A 20,711-nucleotide genomic window follows, 5' to 3' on the forward strand; every position below is an offset into this window, starting at 1 on the left:
ATGGCACTGCCACCCCCCAGCCTCTCAAACGGAAACCTAGGAGGCATCGTAGACATCGCCCTCTCCTCGTCTCCACATGTCGCCAAGTCCAGCTCCTCCCCCTTCCTCAGTGTGGGCCACGCCCGGCCACAGCGTTGGCCTAGTCCAGGCCTGCGTGGCTTCTTGCCTGAGCTGTGGCCACAGGCCCCTCTCTGCTCTGTGCACATCTCCAGCCTCCCCCTCCCTCGTTCCTGCTGCTGCTGCGGTTGCAGCCACTCACAGGCAGCCTGACAACTCCCCATCCCAGCCTTGAGCTAAGTGCCCCATGCACTGTCGCTTAGAATTCCCCTGACAACCCTAGGAGGTGGACTTTCAGATCCACATTTTATAGATTAGCAAACAGATTCAGGGAGGTTAAGTGACTTGCCTAAGTAGCTGGGCCAAGATCCCCTCAGCCAGAGCCAGCACCTTTAGCCACTAGATGATTTTGCTTCGAGGTTACCCTCCCGTCAGTGGCCTGTGTCTGTCGACTTCTGGGTGGACCGGCCGGGACCCTGGGTCTGCGGCTGTCCCATGTTTCATGAGTGAGTGGGATCCTGCATCCCTGGCAGGAAACCAACGCCACATTTACGCTGGCTCATGACATTGGATGGAGTCAGGCTCTGTCATTTTCTGACTCTTGTCTTTACTCCAAAAGTTCACCCTGAAGGGAGGAGTTGTTTCTTTTTTCATTTCAGATTATACTATTCATTACAGTAACGCTTTCCATTTTGAAGCCCCACAGAATAAATACTGTGCCGCAAATATCAATTGTGCCCATGTCGGCAAGCTGCCAAAACAACCAGTTAAACCTAAGTTCAGAAAACCTACTGTCTGATGCTTTCTTACTGATAAGATCAGTGAGTTGGTGTTGACCCAGCATGCTGTAATAAATCAGAGGTTACAAATTAACTGCAGATGCTTTATCCCACATGTAGAGGTCTGAGCAACTACATTGATAAAAGGAAGGTGAGCTTTAAAATAGCTTTTCCTGTTGGCTTTTCTCACACACAGCCCCTTCTCTTCTCTCTCTCTCTCTTGCAGCTTCATCTTGCATTAAAGATGTGTGATCAGACCTTTCTAGTGAACGTATTTGGCTCCTGTGACAAATGTTTCAAACAAAGGGCTCTGAGACCAGTTTTCAAGAAATCTCAACAGCTCAACTACTGTTCAATATGTGCAGAAATTGTAAGTGTAACTTTTTAAAAATTTAAGTAGTTACTTATCTTAAAACAATGTCTAATGTGAGGGTCCTGTGACAGATAAGTTGCCATAGAATCCGTGTACACAGCCAGGCTGGGTGAGGCCTGAGGCAGTACAGCATGGGGGTTAGGGTGTGCACTCTGCTCTCTGCCTCCCTGGGTTCCAATCCTAATTCTGTTCCTTGGTGGTTGTGTACCAATGAACTCACCTCTCTCAAATCAAATCAAATGAGTTCATTTGATAAAGTGTTTAAAACAGTACCCAGCACAGGAAGTGCCCAATGAATGTTTTAGTGCTTTAGCTAGTATTTTTTTGAGCTAATTTTTTAAAAAAATATCTTCATTGATTTCAGAGAGAGGAAGGGAGAGGGAGAGGGAGAGACAGAAACATCAATGATGAGAGAGTCGTCATTGATCAGCTGCCTCCTGCATGTCCCCAACTGGGGATCGAGCCCGCAACCCCGGCATGTGCCCTGACCGGGAATCGAACCATGACCTCCTGGATCCTAGGCCGACACTCAACCACCGAACCTCGCTCCACTGGGCTAATTTTTTTTCTTTTGTCTTCTATTAGTCTTCTTGGCAAGCACCCAAGCTAAAACGGAACTGGCAATAAACAGCTTGGGAGCACCTTTGCAAAGGCTCTGTGCCAGCTGCCCCTGGGAAGAGCTTTGTTGAAGACTGAACCACACAGGACTGCAGTAAAAAGCAAAATTAAGCTGAAGGAAAAGGGCCCCTTGGACCTAAGACCTAAGCCTTCAGTGAGGGCTGGGGACTGAATACAAATCCTGGCATTTTTCAAAGTACATAAAATCAGTCCTCACCAGAGGTGGCTGTGCACAGGTCTTATATTTAGACCTTTAATTATGGAAGATCTGTATTCAGATCTAGCAGGAGGGAAAAAATGTCCACAACATGAGGGAAGCCCTAGGAATTAGTCCTATCTCAGGATTTGCATGCTCTGCTCAGTAGCACTGCTGAGCCCAGCCCCCACCTGGTCAAAAGTGGTAAAGCACTGTTTCCCAAAAGCCTAATAGGAAATACTCAATTATTAACCTATTTTTTTAAAAACCCTTAATCAAAAAGAGGAAAGATGACTTTTACATTTTACCTAACTAAAGAGGAAAAGTCAGAGTTTATCCCCTTGGTTCCACTGTAACCCCTAACAGTGATTTAAAAAAATTATTCCCATAAAGTAAATGGCACACAGGGTGGCACACAGGCTTTGGTGCAGGCATTTAGTAACCCTGATGCCACAGAGTTCAGGCTCAGTGCCATGGGCTTCTACCTGCGGCTCACTGTGTTCTAAACTTGGCTATGCAAATTGTCAAACTCAGGACATTCAATTCTTAAAATAAGCCTGCTTTCTGCCGGCTGCCCTATCACCCTGGAGCAGTGCTATTTTATTAACCTAGCTCTTCTGTTTTTTAAACAACCTTCCTCTGTGGGCTGAAGGAGCCCAGAATCCCAGATGTCTCGTAATCTGTAGCATCATAGATTCTTCCTAGGTCAGAAGCCCTGCCTGGAGATAGTCTGCAGGGGACTGTTGCCAGCCATCTCCATCACAAGCACTTTCCAAATATTCAGACAGCCTCCTTTGGTTGTGGAGACATCCAGATGACTGACAGCTACCTACCTTCTATCTGGGTATCTGGGATTGTGTAGACACAGCCCCCTGTGGAACCTTTTCATGAATAAGGGCAACCCTGTAGCTCCACCACAGCTGAAATGCAGCAGATCTCCAGCTTCTTCACTTAAAAAAAGTAGTGAACACCAAAGTACAGGAAAGCACTTTTCGAGCTACTGAAAAGTTACATGACCTCATCTCTAAATGGTAGACTTTCCCAACTGGAAGATATTTGGGATTTCTTTTACACAGAGAACGTCCGAAAGAGGGCACACATAGCGTGAAGCACACTCATCGCAGGTCTTCACAGACTGGCAACTCGCATATCCCACCATGGCCCAGGAGGTGTCAACCTGAGAGTGATGAGAGGATGCTCTGCTCTGCCCAGATCTTCTGAGATGACCCTTATGAGAAGTGTCCCATGATCTAGTGTCTCCTCAACTATAAATAGTTGAATGTATCTAAAACTTTTATATACTTTACATACTTGATTTTATTTTTTATTATGTTTTACATATAGTCTTATACATCCATTTAATAAACTAACATTAACTGAGCACCTAATATATTAATATATTTATTAATAATATTAATATAGATTACTTCCAACCTTTCTTAGAGTTCAGGATAGTAAGTCAAGGCTGGATTCCTCAGGAAGGGAGGGGGTACATTGAGGGTGGGGTTGGCGCCCAGATTCTGCTTGGCGATGTTTCACTTTAGAATTTGTAACTTCGATCTACCTCCCCAGTCTGTACACAAACACACACAGGCAAGGCCATGGAGAGGGGAAGGTCATGGACTGTTGCCAGCAGTGAAGTCCTGAGGCATGAAACTGAATGGAGCCAGGCTGCCTGGGCGCAAATCTTGCCTTTGCCTCTTTCTGGGAGTGTGAACCCAGCGCATCGTTTAACCTTCCCGGGATGATGGTGCCCATTCGGTTAATAATGTAAAGCATTGCCTGGAACAGTGCCTGGCACTGCGGGAACCGGAAAGAAGGGATGCTCGAGTCTGCCATAAAGTCACTAAATTTGCGTCCTAGAGAGAGTTGCAGCGACCCTTCCTTCTGAAGTGGAGGCAGCGGCCTCAGAGGCGCCTGGTCCGAGATCACCCTGCAGGGGCTCAGAAGCCGGGCTCTGGGCCCCCGAGTGCCACACCCCCTCCCTGCCCGGGACTTCATTCCCGAGCGAAGAAAGAAAAGCAAAACCAGGACGGGCCTGCTGAGACCCCTGAGCTTCTCCGAAGCCAGGGCTCGTTTTACTTTGTATGTTTAAGTCAACAGAGGAGGAGAGTTTCAGGTTCGCTGCGGGGGGAGCGCCAGAGCTCCCCGGGTCGGGCCGGGCATCGGGCAGGGGGACCTCGTTGCCCTCTGCTCTCGGGTTTCTGCTGGTAGAGCCCGAAGTCCCAGAGCAAGGAGCTGTGCGCGGGGAGCGCGCGGGAGGCTGTGCGGCCCGGAGTTCACCAGACCCTCCGGAGCCCGGCGGCCCTGCCCTGGAACCCCAGCTTGGCCCTCACTCCGCGTGCAACCTCCACAAGTCGCGTATGGCCCCCCGTCTGGGTTTTCCCACGGGTGAAACGGGCACCGCTGCCCGGCCGGGCGTGGCTCAGCGGTTGAGCATCGACCTGGGATCCAGGCACCCGGGTTCGATTCCCGGTCAGGGCACATGCCTGGGTTGCGGGCTAGGCAGCCGATCAATGACTCTCTCATCATTGATATTTCTCTCTCTCTCTCTTCCTCTCCCTTCCTCTCTCTGAAATCAATAAAGATACATTTTTAAAAAAACCAAAACAAAACGGGCACCGCAGGCCCTCGCTCCCCCGGGCGATGTGCGCGGCGGCGCTCACGCGGGCCTCTCCCGGGGCTCTGCGCCCCGCGCAGTAGGTGCGGGGCTGGGGCGGGCGGGGGCGCTGCGCCGCGGGCGAGGCCGGGGGCGCGGGGTCGCCGCCGCAGCCCAGCTCGCAGCCGCCGGCGTCAGCGCCGGAGGGCGGGGCCCGCGCCGGGAAAACAGGGCTGGAGCTGCGCCCGCGGCCGCTCGGGCCTCCTCCGGCAGCTCACCGCATCCGCGCTCTCCGTTTCCCTCGCCGCCGCGTCCCCGCGCGAAGATGGCCACGGACGGGCTGCACGAGAACGAGACGCTGGCGTCGCTGAAGAGCGAGGCCGAAAACCTCAAGGGCAAACTGGAGGAGGAGCGGGCCAAGCTGCACGACGTGGAGCGTGAGTGCGGGCCCGGGCGGGGGCTGCGCGGAGGCGGGACGGGAAACGGGCTGGGCTGCGGGGAGGAGGGTGCGGGCGGCCTGGGCCCGGGGCAGGGTGCGGGCGCCCGGTGTCCCGGCGTCAGGTGAAGGCGGGGAGCGCCCGGGGCGCAGCTATGCGGCCGGAGCGGGGCGGCCCTTGGAGGCCCCGGGCACCTTGCGGAGCCCCCACCCCCGCCTCTGGGCCCGGGCGCCTGGAGGTGGCGGCCCCTGGTCTCTGTCCTCCCGATGAAGGATCGTGGGACCAGTTACGGCCGTCACCTGCCTGGAAGATGCAGACTGATCGCATTCCTGCCCCTCCTGGGCGGCGCGGGGGTGAGGGTGCCGTGTGGCTGGCGCAGCGAGCTTGTGGGGGCGCGGCCTAGGGTAGACTCCTGTTTTGTTTTTTAATTATTTGGCTTCCTCCATCACCGTTCTGTATTTTCTCACTTTTGCTTTTACTCGGAACCAGACTCTGATTTAAAAGCTCAGTTTTCCCATCTGCCCCGTCTCCTTGGGGGTGGAGAGCCGGATGGGGGAAGGGAACCAGAGGAGCTTACCAAATCCAACCATTTAGTTCATTTGAGGCTGTTTTAAAAGCTTTGGATGGATGTGGTATGATTGGCATAAAAGACAGTCGCAATCTTAAACTTACATTATTGACCACTATCATAATTTAGAATCGGCTCTGTGATTTTTTTTTTTGATTTTTTTTTTTTTTGAGTGAGCAATTAACTAGCAGGTGAAATGACTCTTGGCTGGATCAGCTTCCCTTTATATGGTTCGTCCTCAGCAGAGCTTGGGCTCAGGGCCAACCTTGGGGAAGTGGCCTTATCTGCTTACTTTTCAGCTCTGAGGGTGGCAGCTCCCCTTTGCTGAGCAAGACCTCCCCTTGGTGCCCTGCCATTCCTATTTGGCACCATCCCCATTAAATTCTCTTTGGAAAGAAAGATGGGGTTCATGTTAGGTCCTTTGAAAATTACTTGATAGAAGCAAGTGACCGGAATCTAGAATGTGCTATGCTTTTGTAGGGGCCTCCTTTAAATAGGAGTCACACTAAGCTGCTATATCATTTACATCCAGCTATCATTAACTGTAAACCCATAATAAAGTAGCTAAGCAAATTGGGAGTTATTTTTCTTACATAACAAGAACAAGGGTAGGCAATCACCAGCTTTGGCCCAGCTGCCCAAGATGCCATCAGAGATCCACGCTCCTGTCTTTCTTCACCACCCTGAGAGGACTGGCATTTGCCCCATGACTATAATATCACTGCCACAGCTCCAAATATCACCCCTGTATCCAGGACAGGAAGAAGGGGGAATGTGGTTCCCAGCCTCCATTTTTCCATTTTATCAGGAAAGCAAAAGTTTTTCCCCAAATTTTCTTTCTTTCCAACAGATTTTTTTGCTTACATGTCATTGGCCAGAGCTAGGTCACATGGTAATGCCAGGGAGGCTGGGAGAGGCAGAACTGAACTGGACACAATGCCATCCTCAAACAGAGCTGGGTCTCTGTAATCAAGAGAGAAGCAAGGCATGGATATTAGGAGGCATGGGACAGAGTCTTCCCCATTTCCCTTTGCAATTTTGTACACTGCAGATGATAATGATACTGTGAGAGTGGTGGTATCTGAGATAGGTCTGATTTCTCCATTTTACAGATGAGGAAACTGAGGCACAGAGAGGTGAAAGGACTTGCATAAAGTCCCAGCTAAAAAGAGGTGGGATCAGGATTTCAGTGCAGGCAGGCAGAGCTCCAGCCCAGCCTCACTTCAGCTCTTGCTGGACCTTTGTGCTTAGCGCAGAAGGGTTCTCCAGAAACTTTTTTTTTTTTTTTTTTTGGGTAATCTATCTTTATTGATTTCAGAGAGAGGAAGGGAGAGGGAGAGAGAGAGATAGAAACATCAATGATGAGAGGGTCATCATTGATCGGCTGCCTCCTGCACGCCCCCAACTGGGGACTGAGCATGCAACCTGGGTGTGTGCCCTGACTGGGAATCAAACCGCGATCTTCTGGATCCTAGATGTATGGTCAACCGCTGAGCCATGCCCGCCCGGGCCAGAAACTTACTCAACAGGGCAGGCTGCCCACTGGGATATTTGTCAGCCTTTTCTGTGAATTTGTAAATTGCCCTAAGGCAGAGAGATAGTCACGATGCAGCTTTTCAACAGGGAATCCCTGTCCTGCCAAAGATGCTATGCCCTCAGAGGTCTGGACCAAATTTGGCACAGTGGAAGGAGCTATCCTCACCTGTCTATAACTCAGAATTTTTGAGTTGAAAAGACCAGAAGTCATGTGGTTATGTTCTCCTTTATGCCCCCTGCAGCTTCCAGACCACTCCTCCTCTCCACTCCTCCACTCCACTTCACTCCACTCCTCCACTCCACTCCTCCTCTCCACTCCACTCCTCCTCTCCACTCCACTCCACTCCTCCTCTCCACTCCACTCCTCCACTCCACTCCTCCACTCCACTCCTCCTCTCCACTCCTCCTCTCCACTCCTCCACTCCACTCCTCCACTCCACTCCTCCTCTCCACTCCTCCACTCCACTCCTCCACTCCACTCCTCCTCTCCACTCCTCCACTCCACTCCTCCTCTCCACTCCTCCTCTCCACTCCTCCACTCCACTCCTCCTCTCCACTCCTCCACTTCTCCACTCCACTCCTCCACTCCACTCCTCCACTCCACTCCTCCACTCCGCTCCTCCTCTCCGCTCCTCCACTCCACTCCTCCACTCCACTCCTCCACTCCACTCCTCCACTTCTCCACTCCGCTCCTCCACTCCGCTCCTCCACTCCGCTCCTCCACTCCGCTCCTCCTCTCCGCTCCTCCTCTCCGCTCCTCCACTCCGCTCCTCCACTCCGCTCCTCCTCTCCGCTCCTCCACTCCGCTCCTCCACTCCACTCCTCCTCTCCACTCCTCCACTCCACTCCTCCACTCCACTCCTCCTCTCCACTCCTCCTCTCCACTCCTCCTCTCCACTCCTCCACTCCACTCCCCTGGCTCCTGCGAGGCTCCTGTCACCCTACTGCCCATGCTCTTCTCCCCACGCTGCTGTCTCCTGTCCTCCCAGTCAGGCTCCCTCGTCTCTTAAGGATTTGGCACATGGCTCGAGCCTTCCTTTTGACCCTAAGCCCTGTCCTACCTGGTGCCTTCAGGGTTGACAGGGTGACCCTCCTAACACGCTGGCCCCTCTCTCCATCACAGCCCCCTGGGATCTCGTTAGCAGTCAGAACTGCCCTGTCTCCTCTGCCCACAGCCTCTCGCTATGGAGAGCTCCAAGATCTAGGATCACTAGACCTCCTAGGATCTAGGGCTCCTCTCTCTTCCAGTCTCCAAGCCCTTTCTTGTACGTTTTTATATAGCTTTTACATAGATGGCCCTGTGACCCTTGCCCTAGTTGGGGAAACCTCTTTAGGCCATAAAGTGACCAAGTCATCCTGGTTTGCCTGGGGTTCTCGGTTGTAAAATAGAAAGTCTTGCGTCCCTGGAAACTCTTCAGTCCTGGGCAAACCAGGATAGTTGGCCAGCCTTCTGTTAGCTCTGACTTGCCCAAATTCTTGGCTTAAAAAAATCAGCACATCAAAATTGTAGAACGTAAACTTGGAGGAAAAGTGAACTTTCCCAATTTCAGACTCATATCTTCACCTGTCATCCCTTTGACCCTCAGACGGCATTCATTCTCTTGGGCTCTCATCCCCAAGTCAGACCCTCAGCCGGCGTTACATACAGGAAGTGGCTTATGTGGGTGACCGAAGGGGAAGCCAGCCTACACCAGACCCCACGGCCTGAGGCCCCATGTCCCTGCCTTCCATGTCACCCCTCCCGAGCTTCCTGCCCTGGGTGTTCCTCCGCATCCCTTCTGCTTGCCTCTACCATTGGTAAGTGCTTCCTTGCTTGAGTCTAAGGCAGCTTGTAATCATGAGGTCGCAGCGTGTATTAGTTTCCTATCACTGTTGTACACATTTCCACAGAGTGGCTTAAAGCTACATAAGTTTATTCTGTTGCAGTTCTGGAGGTCAGAGGTCTAAAATGGGCCTGCAGGGCTGCATTCCTTCTAGAAGCTGTAGGGGAGAATCCATCCCTTGCCTTTTCCAGATTCTAGAAGCCATCTGCGTTCCTTGGCTTGTGGTCCCCCATCACTCCAACCTCTTTGTCACCACACCTCCTCCTTTGACTCTGATTCCCCGTTATAAGGACCCTTGTGATTACATTGGGCCCAACTGTGTAATCCAAGATACTCTCCCCCTCTCAGGATCCTTAACGTACTCATGTCTGCAAAGTCCCTTTTGCCATGTAACGTCACATATTCACAGGGCCCAGGGATTAGAATGCAGATACCTTTGGAGAACCTGTCTGTCACACAGCTCTTAAAATTAGAGGGATCACCTGCTTCAGCCTTTTTTCTCTTCAGGCACAAAAAGATTTTCTCCCAACAAACGCATCCCTTTCTTTGTGGATGAGGCTGGGATCCGGGGAAGGGTTAGAGGATTTCCCTGAGGTTATGCAGCTACCCTAAGGAAGAGTAAGGAGTAGGCACCAGGGTTCAGGCTCCTAGTCCAATTCTCCTTCTCACCATGCCAGGACATCTCTTAGAAAGTTGAGGTTTACATTAAAAAGGAAAAAAAGTAAATTTGTGTGTGTGTGTGTTTATGAAAAAATGTCAGTATTGCGGCAGGGGGAAGCAAGTGCAGAACAGTGTATATAACATGATCTCTCTAGCTTAATCAAGAAATGTTTGTGTGTGCATTAAGTTTGTGGCAGAGTACAGGAGAAACTTATTTCTGGAGAGGGGCCAAAGGGGTGGGGAAGTAGAGGTACTTTTCACTTTATACCCACCTCTGAATTTACTGCTTAAAAAAAAAAAAAAAGAGTACTGGAATGGGAGTAAAGATCAAGAACAAAAGGAGAGTGTTCATCTATAAAGAGTCCTTAACTTGACATTAAACTGACGAATGGTCTGGAAGACAAACTAGAAGCAGACAGCAGGACAGGTGCTGGGTTCATTTCCGTCAACAACCTCGTGGGGCTGTGGGGGGGCTGCATCCAGATTCCCAGTTCCTCTGGGGAAGTCTCTAATCTTGTCTAGGAAGCAACTCAAAGACAATGTGTATTATTTCTGTAAGTACAAATCCAGAGGAAGTTTGGGCAAATCACAAGGTTTATCATCAGGTGCTGTCCACTTTTCTGCCTGTTCTAAATGTAACTTGGTGAAAGGTTTTATTCTCAAAGGCTTGTTAACCTAAAAATAAAAGGGCCTTTCAAAGTGAAAGACAAGAGCATTTACTTGAGATCAATAACAATAGCTATTCGGGGAGCACTGATTCAGGCAGAAGCCCAAATAATGTTCCAATTAGGAGACAGGGACAATGGGTATCTGTGAAAATGGGAAGGGGAACAATTACATCAGTAGAAGGAAGACATTTTCATTGGTGCAGATAACATGGCATAGTGATGTTAATTCTAGACAATGTTTTTAATTTTCAGTCTGGCCGTCATCAGTTCAGTGGTCATAACTGCTTTCTTACTGTCTTTGGGGCACAATGTTCCTTTAGGCCCAGTCCAAAGGTTGTGTTGCCCAGTTTTAACATTCCAGAAGTTTGAGGCGTAAGATGTACCAGGCAGTTCCTCTGCTGTGGCAGCTCCGGCTCCACTTTAAAGTGGCTTCATTTGGTTTGTTTGTTTATTTTCGGACAGGCTTTATGGCAGGAGCCGTGGACCATTCTGACTTTATGGTGTAGGGAGAAATCTAGGAAAACCAAATTTCTGGATTTGTCTGGAGCAAATGTGTTGATTCACTTTTTCCCTGTTCTGAGGAAATACGCTGCGTGTCCTGAGGCTCAGAGAAGTGAGTTTCCCTGCAGAGTAATCCTCCCAAGCTGTTCTTCCCTGTGCCGCCTGCAGCGTCGAGGGGACAGAAAGCACACCTGCCTCTCCTTCCCTCTCCCTTTCCTTTTGCTCTGCATTCATAATGCACTCGCACTGGCCAGTGCAAATGTCTCCAGAATGTGTCATAATAAACGAGTGCCCTCTGTAGCAGATTTAGAAATAGAGAAGAAAGTAGGCCTTCCATAACTGCGCCACCCAGAGGTAGCCACTTTTAATATTTCGATGTATTTCATAGCTTATGTTTTTATATTTGTGTATAACTTATACGCATACTTGGGACTGTACTAGGTGTAGAGTTGGAGCCTAGTTTTAATTTAACACAGTGGATCAAAGAGCTCCCCATATCATGTACAGTTCTTTTTAATGTCAGCATTTAAAAATTATTAGATGCTATTCTACATAGTATTCCATCTTCAGTGCTGTACCATAGCTTCATTAGGGAATTCAGGGTAGGACTTTTTTTTTAGTGTGGCAAATGCATGGTTTTAAGGAAATTCAAAAATCCGTGACAAACATCGTGATGTAATGTGATTGTAGATGCTTTCCTTTCATCCGGGTGTGGGAAGGTTTGTATACATCCCCTCCCGTTCAGCCCTGGGGTAGAATCAGAATGAGTTTTTGAAAATTAACTTTGGATAAATTTTCCCTCCTTGAATCTTTTGATTTACCAGCATAGTGGCCATCAAAAGACTGTATATTGTGAGAAAATTTAGAAAGTGATTCAAGATCTTTTTTTTTTAATCCTCACCTGGGGCCGGGTTCCCTGGTTCCGGACTGCTCTGCTCTGGTTGTGCTCTAAGGAGGGTGAACAAGACTGCACCCCGTCCCCCTGCCACTTACCTTCGAATGGAATTTCTTAACTGGCTATCAATATAGTCTAGTAAGTTCTTCTCATAGAAACCAGCTGGTTATGTTCATTATTCCTTTAAAAAAAGAAAGTTAGACCCTGGAGGGGTGGGTGGTCCATGAGAAGGCAAAGGGGAAAGCGAGTCTGCTCTGAACGAGCGCCCACAAATTATTTACAGAACATAATCAAACACTTCCAGTTGCTTTTAAAATTTTTTACTATTAAGTTTGTTTTAACTCCTTTTTTTTTTTAATCCTCACTTGAGGATATTTTTTCCATTGCTTTTCAGAGAGAGTGGAAGGGGGAGAGAGAGAGAGAGAAACATTGATGTGAGAGAGACATATCGATTGGTTCCTCCAACTGGGGCCAAGGATCGAGCCTGCAACTGGGCCTGAATCGAACCCTGGATTCTTCAGTCCACGGGCCGATGCTCTAACTGAGCCAAATTGGCTAGGGCTGTTTTAACTCTCTAATTCAACAGATGTGAGATTTGGCAGATAGAAACAGGATAGAGTGGAGTGGGAGTAAATCGTATGTGGGAAGTGAAATGCAGTGGGGAAAAAATAATTAGCAGTTGAGATGTGTTCAGATTCTCGTTATGTAAGAAGGGCCCTATTTTGGTTGGTGAGCCATCTTTTTTTTTTTTTTTTTTTTCCAAGAAGGACATTAAATAGCTGTGGTTATCCTAATGCTGAATGATGCTGAATTGGGGGAAACAGCAATAATATCGATGTGATGCTTCAAAGTAAAATACTAAGTAGAATACGGTCACAACCCTGAGCTGGCGTAGGCTTGCATACAAGACCTATAAGAATTTAGAAAATTTAGTCTGTTTTTTTAGCTCTATTCAGTATATTTTTGTAAAGGATGTATCTGTAAGAGACTGATGTACTATTTGTGGCAATAAAGAATGCAGTGTTTTAGCAGAAGTGATGGCATAATCGGTGTACATTCATGTAGCACTTTACAGTTCAGCAGGCATTTTTTACTCTTTGGGATTTCACGAAGACTTTTAACCTGTTCACACTTGCATTTTCATCACAAAGAAATGGTGCAACTAAAAGAAACTAAGATTTTTAGAGACGCGGCTGATTCTAGGGCTGGGGCAGGGAAAGAACGTGAGCCTGCAGTGAGAGGTGCTTGGATAATGATGGGGACCCGTGAGAAGGTCACGAGGGCCTGCTTGATGCTCCTGAGCAAATCAGGGCCTATTTGAGCATTAAAATAAATAATAGTAAAGGACTCACAACATCTTGAGTAAGGTGAGAATCCATGAGTCCATACTAGTATACATGAATGAGTAGTTAAGTTGGGGCAGAGGAAAAGCTTCTTTTTACATGCGAAAACCAGTTTAAAAATGCAGAAGGAATGATGTAATTAGAAAAATCACCACTCACCAACTATCCTGATAACCAGCTGAGGCAAGAATCAGTAATGGATGTTAAAACCAGGGTATTTCAGTTTGAGGAGTAAGGGGATATTTATGTAATCTCAAAGTATATCCCCACAAAATACTTTTTCATTACAAAAAGCAAATTGGTAACTCTGCAGTGGAGAAACCTGGCAGATGCCACTTCAACCAAGTGATCACAGCAGGTGCCTCCTGGTGGGTCACAGGGACAGGAGCTCAGTGTCAGCCTGGTGTGTTCCTGCCAGATGCACATCACCCAAACCTAGTCCCCAGAAGCATCAGACAGGCCCAAACAGGAACAAAATAACTGGAGACGAGAGAAACGTGAAAACTGAACGCAACACAGGATCTTGGAATATCTTTTGCTATAAGATATTGTTGGGAAGGTAGAATCTCAGTAAGCGCTGTAGATTAGATGCAGTTTTGTGCCAGTGTTAATTTTCTGACTGTGGTATTATACTGTGGTTATGTGAGAGTGCCTTGTTTTTAGGAAATACGCACTGAAGTGTTCAGAGGAAAGAAAGGGAGGGAGGGAAGCAGGAAGGAAGGGTTTCCCGAGAATACGTGTCAGCCCCTCAGCCCAGACTTCTGAGGGAAGGGTGGTGGGCACTTCCCCAGCAAGCTCAGCAGCTCCTGTCTAAAGAAAGGCCCAGCTGATCGGTTTAAAGGGAGGAGACTTGGACACAGCCTCTACCAGAAAGAGAATGGTAGGTCCTCCATGAGTGGGAGAAGCCACAGGATCCATACCTGGGCTTCCTCACCGCACAATGAGGGAGGGGCCTGGACAGGATGGTGTCTGCGACCCTTTCTGCTACTTCGTGGGAACTGGTCTCCCTCTGAGATGCAGCAGTGACAGCCTCTAAGTACACCCCTCAAAGCTCTCCCTTAGCCTCAGGAGAGGCTGTGGCCCCAGCCCCTGAGAGACTGATTTCTGGAGCGCCCCCCTGGCTTTTAGAACATTGCATTGGTCTCTGCCCACACTGAGTTTTCAGTAAACCCACAGGAGCACTGTTTGGTGGGTCGCTCATTCATTCTTTCCTGCAGCATGTGAATGGGTTACCTGCTGTGTCCCTGGCCTGCGCTAAGCATGGGGATCAGTTAGGAGTCATAGTGCCTGCCCTCGAGCAGCATGGGTCCACACTATGGCACCTGCCAGGATAAGTTTTGTAAAGTCACTTTTCTTTGTGATTAGAAAATGGTAGATAAAAGAACCAGAAGCCCCAGCTTCACTCCCAGTTAGTTATATAAACTTGTATTAGCTGAATAACCCGTGAGCCACCGTCTCCTCGTCTGTGAAATGGGGATAGCAGTCTCACAGCCGCCACCCTGCCCACCTTGCAGAGCTGTGGCCCTTCAACCCAAGAATTCTATACAGTGGTTTGAGAAACACAAGGAGAGGATGACAGTGTTGACCCTACCCTCTTCTAAGCCTAAAAGAGAGCAGTGGAGGGCCTGGGAGAACCAAGGAGGCCCGAACTGTGGCTGTCTTCCCTGTGCTGGCACATGGCTCCGAGGCTGGTCCTTGGTAACGGAACTGACCGTGGCCCTGTCCTCCTAGTGCACCAGGTGGCGGAGCGGGTGGAGGCCCTGGGACAGTTTGTCATGAAGACCAGAAGGACCCTCAAAGGCCACGGGAACAAAGTTCTCTGCATGGACTGGTGCAAAGATAAGAGGAGGATGGTGAGCTCGTCGCAGGTACGTCGCCCCTGTTGTGTGATGGGAGCAGCTTTCTGATTTTATAGCGAAGGGGGACGAGAGCCGTCCTTGCCAAAAATCCTGTCTGATCTGTACGACTCTGCTTATTCGCCAAAGGACGTGAGTTTGGCGTGGCTGAGAGGTCTCTTTACACTGCTGAGCTTCACTAATTGGGGGAGATTTGGAATTGGTTATACTGAAGCATTGTACACTCTGTTAGACAAACCGTTTAAAATTATTTCTTCCTGAGCATATTTCACTGTCTTATTTGTGAGTGAAGCCAGTTTTAAAAGTGTTTTTTCCCCCTCAAATTGAGATCATAAGTGGTTGAGATGCCATTATGGCTTCTTTCAGTTTAAGAATGTAGCAATTTCGTGCCTTAAAGAACATATTTAACATAAGCATTTTGTGAAATCTAATTTTTCATTCATTTTGTGGAGTCGACGTAGTTTATTTTACATCTTATGTATTAGTTATCTATAGCTGCATGACAGATTACCCCAAAATGTAGCAACTTAAAACAACAAATATTTATTATTTCACGTGGTTTCTGAGAGTCAGGAATCCTGAGCAGCTTCGCTGGGTAGCTCTGGCTCAGGGTCCCTCAGGAGCTTGCAGCCAGGATGCTGGTCGGGGCTGCAGGCCTGACAGCTGGACTAAGGGAGAGACTCTCTTCTGCGATGGCTCACTCGCAGGGCTGTTGCTGGAGGTCTTACATCCGCACCATGTGGACCTTTCCATAGGGCTACCCAGGACACGGTAGCTGGCCTCCCCCAGAGCACGTGATCCAGGAGAGGGAGGTGGAGGCAGAAGCCGTGCTTCTACGACCAGGTCTTCTATGACCTGGCCTTCGAGGTGACACTATCACGTCTGCTGTATTCCATTGGTCACACAGACCAACCCTGATATAATGAGGGGGGGACCCTACAGCTGTGTGAGTATCGGGAAACTGGGATGACTGGGGACTCTTGGGGCCTGGCAACCACTGCCTAGTATTTTTTTATGTTTATTTTAATGTTACATGCATCGAACATACAACTATATACTGAAGTCACATATTTTTATAGCCAGTTTAAGATTCCCTTCATCCCAGCTTTTTCAAAGGACAATTTAAGGTTTTTTAATAACCCTTTTACATATAAAAACTCTGCATATTCTAAATTATCCACCACTCTAACATCCATGTCAGTGTTGTGTTCAATAGGATTGGTGGTATTAATCTCCTGTATTACCTACAAATCTCGTATGCCACATAGCGCTTGCTTTTTTTATGTCCATAAAAAATGGATCACTCTTGTATTTTTACCACATTTAAGAAACACTGGAAAAGAGAACACAAGAAGGTTTTTGCTCCCACCACCCTGTCACAACCATTATTTTTATTTTAGAGCGTTTTTTTCTAGATGTTGTTTTTTCAAACGCTCACTTTTCCAATGTGGTTATTGAGATATGTGTGTTGCTACCAGCCTTTTAGACTTGTCCTTAAAAGTACAATATATGTTGGATTTTTCTGTCACTCATGTACGCTCTGATTAGAGAGGGAGGGAGGGGAGGAGGGCTGACAGGCTCCATCCGTCCTCTGCTGCAGAGAGAGTGGGTGGGGGTGGGGGAGGAAGCTGGGGACAGCCGGAAGGCTCTGGAGCAGACTTTGAGTGACTCAGAGCAGCCCTCCTCCCTTAAAAGGCGGGAGATTAAGCAGCCTGGCACGTGGGTTAGGGTTGGGGTGGGGGCACCATCTCTCTAGGTCTGTAAGCCCTGGTGTATAAACTGTGCTCACGAAGGGAACCACATTCAGTTTTATTGGACTGATTTTAGCCTCTCGGGTGGCTTTTTCTCTCCAGAGCGCACAGTGGGTGGGCACTGAGGACAGGCAGGCAGGCAGTGCCGTGGAGGAAGCCACCAAAGTGAAGGCCCACGTGGGCCGTGCACTGAGTCATACCCTGCCCAGCAAGCGGGGGCTCCAAGCGGGTAGGACCCCAAGATCCAGGCGTGGAGCCCTGCTCCGTTCTCTGCACTGTTACCTAATCTCCCCCACACCTCCTGTTTGGGAGTGTAGCCAGAGAAATTAGGCCGGGAGAACCAACGTACTTAGGAGTCGTGAAAGGCCCCAAACTGTCGACTCCAACCTTGTTTGGGGGCCCCTCAGCCACACTCAGAATGAATAGGAAAGTCATGCAAAGCAAGCAGCTATGTTACTTTCGGTAATCAGACCTTGCTTGTGCCCCTAAGTGGCATTACCGCCCCTCCTCCCCATCACCTCGTTCACCAGATTCAGCTCCAAATGACTTGAGTGTTTTAAAAAAATCAAGCCTGCTATAGAGACTGCAGATTCACCATCTCTGAGGATGCCTGGGGGACCTGTGTGCTGAAGGAAGTCAGCTCAGCCATCCTCTGCCACTGTCACCCGGAGCCCGGGGCCCAGAGACACCACATACCACGTGTGCACAGGTAACTGTGCTGTAGGGACCAGAGCTCCTGGATTTATCTCTGGGGAGTTAGTGTTACAAACAGATGACATCGTTGTCAGCCCCACACCTCCAGTGTGGGCTGCAGCAGTGGTTACAGTGGCAGTGAACTTGCTGGCAACTGAACTGTATACTCTTTCCCTCCAGGACGGGAAGGTGATCGTGTGGGATTCCTTCACAACTAACAAGGTAAGGTGTTCCCGTGCACTGAGGCACCTCTGAACCCCAGCCTCATTTAAAGGTGCTCTGGCCCAGCTCCCAAGCCCTGTCCTCATTCCCCGCCTCTCGGGGAGCCTATCTAGGGATGAAAACCCCACAAAAGCCCATCTTTGTTAAGACAGCTCAGCAGCCCACCATAGTGTTCATTCCTCTCGAGCTGAAACCCCTCGCCCACAGAGGAGCATGCAGACCCCCACAGAACACACTCACATTAGAACAGGGAGGGGTGTGGCCTGGACCGCTGGTCACCCGCACACAGGCAACTGCATTTATTCTTCCTCTGAGTGATCATAAGAAGTACCCAGATCCCCAGCTCTCTCCCCTCTGTCTTTGACCAGACTCCATAGCACTGTGGCCATAAGCAGACAGTGGGTGAAGCTGAGGCTGCAGTGGGTTGACCTGCACTGTCCAGGGACACAGTGGAGTCTGAGACCCTTGCAGCTCTGGCTTGAGCATGCACAGCTCCAAAGTAGACCTAAATTTCGACTCTCTTATTTTTATTACTTTTTAAATTTTCACCCGAGGATATTTTTTCCATTGCTTTTCAGTGAGAGTGGAAGGGAGAGAGAGAGAAACATGGATGTGAGAGAGACACATCAATTGGTTGCCTCCTGCACGTACCCTGACCAGGGCCAGGGACTGAGCCTGCAACCAAGGTATGTGCACTTGGCTGGAATGGAACCTGGGACCCTTCAGTCCTTGGACCCACAGTCTAACCACTGAGACAAACTGGCCAGGGCTAGATTTAGACTCTTTGCTAAAGAGAAAGACTGAAATCTCTGTGTAGGTGTGCTTGCATGCCTACGTTGTTTTGGCATTTACAATAACAAGTATTGTATATTAAATATGGATTCCATTATTTTTACTTGGAAAGCCTTCCTTTTCACTATATAAAAAAGGAGACCTACATCTATCTCAAGTTGGGCAATGTCCATACTCGGCGTTATTGAATGCTTTTAGTAAATGTCGTGGTAGGCAGCTGCTACGTGGTCTGATCAGCTGAGGACCAGAACCATCTGTAGAATAGGTCCCTTAGTAGTCAGGCCCCTGGGGAACAATAACAATGACAATTTAACAGTTCGCAGGGGGCGCTATTATACATTGCCTACCTCCATAGAAGGCACTGCCTCTCCCTGTATTCCTGAGCAGTGCTCGGGGTTGTGTTGCTTCTCTTGACGCCTTAGGGTGGCACAGAGCACACACTGCCCGGTTTCTTGGAGCTGTGGAGTCGCCAAGTGTGGCGCTTGGCAGGGAACACAGCCATTACTCGTAAGGAAGGGCCTAGGATGCCCTGTGCTGATAGCGGCCCGCCCGCTGATTCACTGAAGGGCAGTTGATGATTCCTGGCTCTGAAAGGCTGCAAGACTGTGAGTGACAACAGAGTTTTGACAGGCAGTTTCGGGGCCCATGTTCCCCCACAAAAACATGGCGAACTGTACCAGGAAAGACCAGCACTTGAATGTCCTGCACCGATAGTCCCGTTCCCTCCCCTGACCGACGGAGAGCGAGACGGGGTGAGTGCACGCGGCGGGTTTGCCCGGCTGCGCGTCTTGTCGGTCCAGGCACCGTGCGGCCGGGTCAGGCCTTGTGGTTTGCTCATCTGCACCCGGGAGGACGCAGGTGACTCGGCCACCATCCAGAGGCCGGGGACTGTTAGGCCTTGTGCTTAGTGCCTCCATTTCACAGGTTCTCCTTTATCCCCGAGCACAGCCCCAGGTCACCCTCCCCTTCCCCTTCATACCTTCCCAGGAATGGGTTTAGGACCCACGGGGGACAGAGGCTCTGGTATACTCACAAGTGAACTTATAATATACATGTAAAAAGTCACTCAAGAATATATTTTGAAAATGGGGATCAGAGTAAATGAGGTGAAGTATATATTGGAAATGAAATTCAGATGGACCTTTCAGAGGAAAGGAGCCCCAGTATTCATTCAGAACGAGGGGTGTATAACAGCCCAGGTTGCAGGTTTGGTCCCCTGATGGGGTGCATACGGGAGGCAACCGATCAGTGTTTCTCTCTCATACAATGTCTCTCTCTCCACCTCTCCTTCTTTAAAATCAGTAAAAACTTATTTTATTTTATTATTATTATTTTTTAAATATACCTTTATTGATTTCAGAGAGAGAAAAGGAGAGGGAGAGAGATAGAAACATCAATGATGAGAGAGTCATTGATCAGCTGCAGCCCGCAACCCCAGGCATGTGCCCTGACCGGGAATCGAACCCCGATCTCCTGGATCCCAGGTCGATGCTCAACTGCTGAGCCACGCCCGGCCTGGCAGTAAAAACATATTTTAAAAAAAAGAAGTAAAACATTAAGGATTTTATTTTCGCTAGTTGAGATTTTTAACTTTTAGAATCTGTGACATAACCTTTGGTTGATTACATGGGACTGAGTGAATCCCCTCTTAAGTCTCAAGCTAATCGTCACCCCACCCCACTGCCCTTTGAAACTATAATGCTATTCACTAAGATCGTCAGTGACTTTTTAAAAATTAAATGTTGAGATGCTTGTGTGGAAGCGGCCCTTGCTTATTCTGTGTCCTGTCCGCGATGTGTTCCAGGAGCACGCAGTCACCATGCCCTGCACGTGGGTGATGGCGTGCGCGTATGCCCCGTCGGGATGTGCCATTGCGTGTGGGTAAGTGGGCAGCTTTTCGGGTTTCCTGTTAGCCAATGGGCAGAAGCACACAAACAAGAACTTGTAATTTTTATTGTTTGCTTGTTAAGCAATGGGTTAAATTCCTCCCTGAACTTTATGAAAGGGAAAAAAGCACAAAAATCTCTTCCATAATTATTTTCACTACAGACTGACAATAGTATAAGCTTTAAACCTGTGCCCCTCACTCTCAAATGCTGTCGCTTAGGAAAGCCATTAGATGAAAGGTTGTTGGGGAACAGGGTGGTCTCGTGCTCTCAGTATCACACAACGATACTACTAATTACAAATGATCACCTTTCCCATGGAGAGATCTGTTTGTCGCCCCTTTAACCAAGTACTCAAAGTTGGCATCACCGCCCTTGGTGAAGAGACGTCGCAAGCCTCCTGCAGGGGGCAATAAGAAGGAGGCACACAGGATCACCTTGTAAGAAAACTCACAACA

General features: G+C 48.9%; 1 protein-coding gene across 1 annotated transcript in view; it reads left to right on the forward strand.

Moving 5' to 3' along the window:
- The first annotated feature begins 4,863 nt into the window (after positions 1 to 4,863).
- Positions 4,864 to 20,711, forward strand: part of GNB5 (G protein subunit beta 5) — a 30,291-nt gene continuing 14,443 nt past the window's right edge. Inside the window, exons 1-4 of the mRNA XM_087821403.1 lie at positions 4,864 to 5,059; positions 14,785 to 14,921; positions 17,534 to 17,575; positions 20,172 to 20,248. Coding sequence (XP_087677529.1) covers positions 4,948 to 5,059; positions 14,785 to 14,921; positions 17,534 to 17,575; positions 20,172 to 20,248 — 368 coding nt within the window. The 5' untranslated portion in view covers positions 4,864 to 4,947. The remainder of the gene's footprint in view (positions 5,060 to 14,784; positions 14,922 to 17,533; positions 17,576 to 20,171; positions 20,249 to 20,711) is intronic.

Source organism: Miniopterus natalensis, chromosome 1, assembly GCF_054644295.1.
Source record: "Miniopterus natalensis isolate mMinNat1 chromosome 1, mMinNat1.hap1, whole genome shotgun sequence".
Classification (NCBI taxonomy): Eukaryota; Metazoa; Chordata; class Mammalia; order Chiroptera; family Miniopteridae; genus Miniopterus; species Miniopterus natalensis.